The sequence below is a fragment of the Salvia splendens genome, chromosome 3 (genome assembly GCF_004379255.2).
Source record: "Salvia splendens isolate huo1 chromosome 3, SspV2, whole genome shotgun sequence".
NCBI lineage: Eukaryota > Viridiplantae > Streptophyta > Magnoliopsida > Lamiales > Lamiaceae > Salvia > Salvia splendens.
In genome coordinates, this window is record NC_056034.1 from 17,246,520 (window position 1) to 17,254,936 (window position 8,417).

General features: G+C 34.6%; 1 protein-coding gene across 4 annotated transcripts; it reads left to right on the top strand.

Annotated features, from left to right (window-relative positions):
* Positions 1-2,307: 2,307 nt before the first annotated feature.
* On the top strand, positions 2,308-7,271 carry LOC121797208 (SWR1 complex subunit 2). Of its 4 annotated transcripts, none has more exons than XM_042195957.1 (12): positions 2,308-2,378; positions 2,521-2,627; positions 2,710-2,779; positions 3,146-3,217; positions 3,293-3,336; positions 3,409-3,670; positions 4,445-4,520; positions 4,888-5,007; positions 5,147-5,215; positions 5,500-5,542; positions 6,179-6,244; positions 6,834-7,271. In XM_042195957.1, exons 2-12 carry the CDS (start codon positions 2,554-2,556, stop codon positions 7,021-7,023), a joined length of 1,086 nt encoding a protein of 361 aa, XP_042051891.1. In that variant the 5' UTR covers positions 2,308-2,378; positions 2,521-2,553; the 3' UTR covers positions 7,024-7,271. The 4 variants fall into 4 exon arrangements, with proteins under 4 accessions (XP_042051891.1, XP_042051889.1, XP_042051892.1 ...); XM_042195955.1 differs by having other exon boundaries at positions 2,322-2,378; positions 2,513-2,627; XM_042195956.1 differs by having other exon boundaries at positions 2,337-2,370; positions 2,513-2,627.
* Positions 7,272-8,417: the final 1,146 nt, after the last annotated feature.

The following is an 8,417-nucleotide window of genomic DNA, read 5'->3' on the forward strand; positions in this document are numbered from 1 at the left end:
GGAGAGTCGAACCTGGTTCCTAGCATTCAACAGAAAGTACTCAATATCACTATGCTACTGCCTTGAATTTGTTATAAAAGAATCATAAATGATAATTAAATATAGAGTAATATTTTGGGATAAAGTTGTATCCCTCTGTTTTCAAGTAGATCCACCATTGAATTAGAGTACTCTTGTTGGTATCGATCAACTATTTAAAACTAAAAGTAAAAATACAAACAACTATTTGGTTTGATTCTACAAAAGAAAGAGTTTTTCTTTATTTCTGGATCACAAGATTTGCAAACAGGAATGAATTGATAAGTTTAACAACCAAGAGATATGCATTATCAATTCCTATCTCTCCAATACTCATTATGAATTCATGAGTACATGTGTAAAATATATCACAGGTAGTACAATTTACAGTCAACATAATGCAACTAGTACTTTTTTCGATTCAAGACTAGCACCACTTATAATTGAAAATACAGTTCAAAACCTTTCATCGATGTATGCCCTCATGGAAATTGTCATTTCTCATGGACAAAAACCTAACATTTCTAATTCACCAATTCACCCTTTCATCTATATATGCCCTCATGGAAACTGTAATTTCTCATGGACAAAAATCTTACATTTCTATTTCTTCCGATTTATATTAAGGGTGTGTTTGAATTAGAGTTTATCTTTCATTTAGATAAGAGCACAACCATTTTGCAGCAATGTTTTTCTTGGTTTTCCATTTCTATTTGTGGTGTTTGAATTGATGTATGTTATCTATAGTCCTTAATAACACATGCTTGGTTTGGTATTTACGGCCACATTATAGTAGGAAATTTCAAAACTACCCTCTGATTTTTTCTATATTTCTAAGACTGACCTTATGAACCCTATCAACAAAATCAATGTAAATCCCGCTCATTTGATAAAGCCCTTTCATTTTGCAAGTGGCGGATCTATTGACCCTAAAAGTTTTTTACATGATTCAAAGAATGAATTAATTTGGAGTAGAAGAGCAATTACAGTTAAATCAAACTATCAGGAGCATAAAAGCATATCTACAAAAGATCTTGAAATTGAATAATGTAAATTTTTGGTCATTTGCAATTCAAACCCATAACTTCTAACCTACGGTGGTTCTTCTTTGCAATTGTCGTCGCCTTAGAGAAAGAGCAGCGGGCGACTATGGAGATTTCGTCAATCGCAGGTCGGTGGGTGAGAGGGGCATTCCAACACTATAAGGCCATGTCCAACCATTTACACCAAACTAAAACCCATTTTTGGGTATATGTTAACACCAAAAGTAATTTTACTCCAATCATTTACACAAAACTCAAATCCAAAAGAATATTCCACGTCCGCTACTTTTTATACCTTTTCAATTACACCTACATACTTATTTAAATTACACATTAAGCCCACAACATTATCTCAAAAAATTAAATTAAATTAAATAATAAAATAAATTTTCTTATTATATATTAAATGTACTTTATATTAAAAAAATACACTAACTTGAAAATTAATATACACTTCCATGATAAAATTAAAACATAAATCAAAACATATTTAAAAATATCACAATTACAAAAAAACATACCACAATATGGATATAAAATTGAAAAAATTCAAGACTCGAAATTTGTATTTGTTCCCACAACTGATCAACTAGTGCAAGTTCAGAGGAGCATTTTATTTCTTTTTTGCGTCATATCAAGTCAAATACTTTTGAAATCGAACATTTTCATTTGTTATTGTAATTCTTTTTTCGTGTTTTATTTCACATAATTAAATAAAAATGGACCGATTTGCAATATCTCATAAATTTTTGCAGTAACACCATATTTAGTGTAAATACGTAGAAAACACCAAAAATGAGTTTGCGTTTGGTGTATGGTTAGAGATTATTTTTACACCAAAAATGGGTTTTGGTGTATGGTTGGAGATGGTCTAACTCACCATTACAACTCATTAAATACGTGTTTGATAAGTTAGCAATACTAAGATAGAGAATTATATATGAACATTTCTAATTGTTTGATATCATAGTTAAGCTTAACTTAAAGCTTAATATACGACAAGGGCCCTCTCCAATCTTACTAAAATTATAACTTTAACCATATTTTCTTATCTTGTTTTACATATCTTCTCATATCCCATCTTTCTTATCAAACGGGAATAATAATGTGTCTTTGTCCAATAACACGAAACTACTCTTATTTTCCTCTCTCTTATTTTACTAATTGTGCATTAATACTCGTGTTATTTCAAATGCCCATATTTTATGGGACGGTGAGAGTATTAAACAAAAATCGTATTTACATCTTTATCATTTTTATTATTCCCCAAATTTGTTTCCGTCAGTCCCGCGAAAAAAGAACAAACCAGGTACACTGGTAAGATGAAGCTCCTGCAATTTGAAATGAATTCATAGTTTCAGTGCTAATCGCCTTTGAGCATGTTGGATTGTGTCTGTTTTGCCGTAGCAATTGTGGATCTGATGTTCGATTAAATGTCTGACTGAGATTAGGGCTGCAGCGGAGCCTTCTTAAATTAGGCGGAGCGGAATTCATGGACGCCGGAAAAGCAGAGGCGCAGCAACATGTGTTTCTCAATCGCGCCAGTCGAGCCAGCAGGGGCAAACGGTATCGTATGCTCAATACATTCCTGTCCGAGGACAAATTGTTTTTGTGCTTAATATAATCTTCACTGAAATTGAGTTCGTAGGATGACACAGCTGCTTGATGATGAGGTTGAGGAAGATGAGCTCTTCTGGAATCAAGATGCTCTCAAAGAGGTGGGCATCTATATGAATTATTGTCAATGACAAGTGATTCAAGTCTAGTAGTATATTATTTTTATTTTTAATAAAAATGAAAGATGTAAGATATATGGACAATACAATGTTGGTGAAGATTGTTAAAATGTTGGTTATGGAGTTACAGCATACTAGCATTATCATGTATTTGAAGAACTCATCGTTTATTTACGTTAAACTCCCCTCTACCCTGGATGTGTGTCTCAGACTACATTTTACTGCACACAATCATGGTATTTATGCGTGAGTGCCTGTGAAATGAAAGACACCTGCTGTAATTGCAAACCCACTTAATATGATGATGTTTTTTAACTGAACGAAGTTTGTGCGTGCATATATTTCCAGGACGAGGTTGATGAAGAGTATGCGGAAGAAGGAGAAGTTGCTGATGTTTTTGACAGTGACTTCGATGAAGATGTGAGTTTTTTTTTATCAAGGTTTGCAGTCTCATAGACTCCATTTTTCTTACTTTTATCCCCAACATGCTGTTAGGAGCCTGAGGCAGATGATGAAGGAGAAAATGAACCTGATGAGAGGTTTGACTTTCTATTGTTCAAGTTTTAATAGCCTCAAGTGATTGTGGAACTTATGCTTTCCTTTTGGGACAGGACAAGGAAAAAAAAGAAACTAACATACCCTGGAAATCCATCGACAAAGAAGAAGAAAAAGAAGAAAGACAACACACCTTCTAAGGTAGAAAGTGCTCCGAATGATGAGAATAATCTAGAGGAATCAACTCCTTCAGAACATCATGATGCCCCTGATGAAGCTGAGGTTGAAAAATCAGTCAGAAAATCAACTAGAACTTCTGTAATCATCAGGCAAGCCGAAAGGGATGCAATTCGTGCAGCTTTGCAAGCTACGATGAAGGTACAGTGAAATGATTATTGATGTATCATACATTTTCAACTCCTAAAAGAGGAACATCTGTTTGCATTTGCACTAGTTTAGGTGAGAAGCATGAGATCTAGTATGGCTGATTTTCTAGAAGGTGATTGATCGATTTTCTAGAAAATGACCTTACTCCTAAACGGATGGGCAAGAGCTCCAGGAATCCATAATCAAATCTAAAGGACATTAAAAATTGACTAGTACAAGAAAAATTTATAAGTTCTACAAACTCACTGGAGAAGTGAAGTTATCCTGATACTGCCATAGTAAAAACTAACCCTACGTTAGGTTGTGTCCATAAATATTCATGGAAGGTATTATAAATATGATATCGATCCTCTATTTGTAGTCTAACAGAAACAAAACGTGCTTTAAAGTTTGAGTTTCTCAATTATGCGGGTCTGAAATATTTACTCCCATCAACAAAGCTACTGGCCAGAAAACTCTTCCCAACTTCTGTGATATTTTCCTGGCTATAATTCAAACTTCCTTGGCACTGTTTATGGTTGAATTACAGAAATGAATGTTTTCAATTTTTAAGGCTTTTGTTGCAAAAAGTTATACGGTTTTCGTCAATCAATGTTTCAATTGATAAGCTACTGAACAGTAAGGACTTGTTTGGAAGGCATTAAAGGAAAGGAAGCAATTTATTGATTCCTTATTCCTTGCATCATTTTTAACTATCTTGAGTTGTTGAGCGACTAATTATTTTTGTAAATATGTCCTGATGATAACTGTCATCTCAAATTTCAGCCTATTAAAAGAAAAAGTGCCGGGGAGGAGAAGAAAATTACACAAGAAGAGATGCTTCTGGAAGCAGCTCAAACAGGTGTTTTCCATGGAACTCCTCTTGTATTATACTCCCTCCGTCCCACTTAAGATGACACACTTTCCTTTTTAGTTTGTCCCAACCAAGATGACACATTTCTATTTTTGGTAACTTTCTCTCTCTAATTAATACACTCAACCACTTTTTTCTCTCTCCAATTAAATATTCAACTCTCTTTCTCTCTCCATTTAATACCTACACCCACCTTTTTTCTCTATAATTAAATACATTAACCAACAACTCCTAAAATCCCGTGCCGACTAACAAATGTGTCATCTTAGCCGTGACGGAGGGAGTAGTAGCTTTTTATCTGGTTGCAGGCGGGGCTTATTAACTCTACATGCTTTTCAATGCAACCATGTGCCAGAAATTATGAACGTGAGAAACCTGGAAAAGGTGTTAGCAAGAGAAGAAGAAGTTAAAAAAAGAGCTATTGTGCACAAAGCAGTTTACAGTGGTCCGCAGATACGATTTCTTTCTAAAAATGGCAAGTGTTCACTCCCTTCCTGACCATCCTAAACGTGTTACTACTTTAGAGAGTATCTAGTGATTAGAGATTTTTTTCATATCCTAATTCACTATGTTTTGAATTATGTGTAATGTAACTCAGTACATTTTGCGTACAGGCCTTTCATATCTAACCTTCATGAATGGATCATCGTTTGATTCAGGGGTCTCAACCAAATCCACTCCATGTAAGTGAGATGATTTTGATTGTCATCACCATCATGTTCTAGCATGCTGCTTTTGTACTGAGACTATATTGACTCATTGCCTTTATATTGCTCTATATTTACACATCCTTTGTCTAACGAGGTTTTAATCACTGTATATACAGCTGATTATTTCTTCCACATTCCTAGCCACATCTGTGCATGCTTGACTCTTGAGTTTTGCTACATAGGGTTACAGATCAGCTTGATACCAATTCAAGTCTGCATTTTTGCTATCGACTGATTATCGTATCGCATTTTCTTAGATTCAGAGAAGGCAGTTTGTGCGGTTACAGGGGTTCCAGCAATGTAAGTTTTGTGAGATGTGTTCTTTTATTAAAACTAGTTTTTTTCTCGTTTGAATGAATGGCCTGAAATCCAAATGGCTGATATTACATCTGTCCACAAATAGTCATGTTTTTCCATTTTGGGACGTCCACCAAAATTAGTCTCTATGTATTTATTTTAAGTGGATCTCTCAAATGAAGTGGGTCCCAATTTCCACTAATAACACTTCAACCACTTTTTTCTCTCTATGTCTCATTTACTTTACCAATTTTGCATTAAAACCCATGTTATCCACTACCAACACTATTATATATGGACGGAGGCAATATTAGTTTTCTAGGTGTTGTAAGTACATAAAATTATAAAATATTAGACATAAATTGTTTCTTTGCTTGTACTCTTAGTGTGGAGTATTGCTCAAAATGCTTATATATATCACTTAGATCTGGCATGAAAATTTAATATAATGATGGAGAATGTGATAAAATAAGAAAGAGAGTAATTCACCCTAATAAAATAAAATCACATAAATAAAAATTAATAGTTGTGTATAAACTGCTGTCATCATATGTGTGATCAAATTTTGATTCTTAACTTGTATTAAGTTATTAAACATCATATCACAATTTAGATAATTTGTTTTCTGGTGTAATGCAGTTATCGTGATCCAAAGACTGGTTTACCTTATGCAACAAAAGAAGCATTCAAGATCATTCGTGAAAGGTGTGATTTTTTCTTTTGTCATTATTCTCTTGAATCTTGATAAACTTTGTGATGTTTGAGTGAGAAGTAAAAGTATTTACTCCTGTTTCTCACATTTCATTATGTTTGGTGTATACAAAAGTAGCCTTGTTTTTAACCCATCTTTTTTTTCCTGAAACATGGGCCAAACTTTGTAAGTAAGGAAAACATCTATTCAACTGATATTATTCTGAGCGCGGTTATGGTTATACCACTACGATGGTATTTAGTATTTACTGATTGATTGGTTTTAAAACCAAAGGAAGCCTGTAATTTGTTTCCTATAGAAGTTGTTTTCTTCCTTGAATGTTCATCATTCTTCAAGCTGGATATTTAGTTATTTACTAGTATAGGAAAGCTACTGCATGGTGACATGTAAGACTTACCAGCTGGCGAGGCATAGGATCAATAAGCCCATTCCATAAATTTCTGTAGTTTCTATTGAGTTGTCGGGCACCGTGTACATGACAGATCTGATTATAGTACTCCTATCATCCAACATCAGATGATGTTTCAGTACCTCACACAGGGTGAAAATATGTACCATTATGAAGCTCTGTTTATTTTTCAGGTTTGCTCAAGAGAGTAGCTGCAAGAAGAAGGATAGCACTATGGGGATCTTGTCTGATGCTACTTACGAACCTGGATTCACTCAAAAGAGAAAGAGATCGGTGATTCCACAGGACAGTGAGACATCCTACTTTCGGCAGTTTGCTCGTTTCCGCAGGATTCCTGCTGTTGAAATAGAAGACTCAGATTAGGAGCCTTACTCCTTCCTTGCATTTTTTTTTTCTGAGAAGGGATATCACGTACTTGTATCTTGTCTTGAATGTAAATAGATTGTGAGAGGCTCTTGTGGGAAATGGTAGAAGTAATGCTTATGGGGAAAGCAAAATAACTCTTCGTACTAATGCGATTTGCATGGATATTTCTTGTGTTTCACTTGGACTTGTATTAGTTTGCCAAATTATGAATTGATGTACAAAACTTTAACTTTTTCACCATTAAATTCATGCTCCAGCAGCGTAGGTGTTACTTCCACAATTATTTACACATCAAGAATTGTTTGGTTGTTATGTTTACTTGTGACTGACGATCATGTTTAATCTTATTTCTTTTAGTTGCATTATTCTGAATAGCTTGGCCCGTAGCAATGTATCTTAGTCATTTTCCAAGCCAAAATTATTCATTTTATTCTTACTCAAATAATATAATCTTAGATAAACATCTTTTTGACTTATCTTATATTGTTATTTTATCCTACTTATATTATACTCCATTCATCCCGCAATATGAGTCCTATTTAATTTTGGTACAGTTTTAAGAAATGTAAAGAAAATTAAGTTGAATAAATTAGTGGAATATTGGTCCCATTATATATATAATTTTATAATAAAATGTGAGTGGAATAAATAGGATAAAATGTGAAATCTACTCTTATTGTGGGACGGATCAAAATGACAAAACAAGACTATTATTGTGGGAGAGGGGGAGTATTATACTACTCTCCTCATTTCATCTAACGAAATGATTACCATCTCATCATGATGCGAATACCAGGGATTAACACAATGGAGAAATTTTGCCAGGTTATAAATATAATTCATCAAATGATACAACGTAGTTAAAACAGCTCGAGGGTTGTCAATTAGTCAGTGCATTAATGGAGAATACTAAAAACACCGTGAAACCAACAAACAATTACGGATTACTATTTTTTATACAGGCAGTAAGTTCCACAAAATTTGGCTAAAATCTACATGATCCCACTCCCACCTTCTCATAAGGGAGAACTGGAAAATATGAGACCCAACCTCAGCCCCAAACAAGGCATTCTGTTTCTCTTCAGAATCGAACAATGCCTGCAGCTTCTTCAACCTGGAGCAGATGGAGCTCATCATGCTAGGGCTGGCGGATCTTTTGGGAGGGGGGGTGTCGCCCCCTCCTAGCCGTTCGGAGAGCCTAAACTTTCCCTTAAATCGAGCTGAAAATAGCATATTCGCCCCCTCCTTGGAATGTAAAAATGTACTCCTTGCATCCCATAGAAATAGACCATCTTTTCTTTTTCGTGCGTCCCATAGAAATAGTCTATATCCATTTGACAACCTTTATCTCATTCTCTTTTACTCTATCATTTATGGCCCCACCATCCACT

Coding starts and splice junctions, on each gene's coding strand:
- LOC121797208 (XM_042195957.1), top strand. CDS start 2,554: ATGGACGCCGGAAAAGCAGAGGCGCAGCAACATGTGTTTCTCAATCGC. Junction 2,628..2,709: donor CGAGCCAGCAGGGGCAAACG/GTATCGTATGCT, acceptor TTGAGTTCGTAG/GATGACACAGCTGCTTGATG. Junction 6,245..6,833: donor TTCAAGATCATTCGTGAAAG/GTGTGATTTTTT, acceptor TTTATTTTTCAG/GTTTGCTCAAGAGAGTAGCT.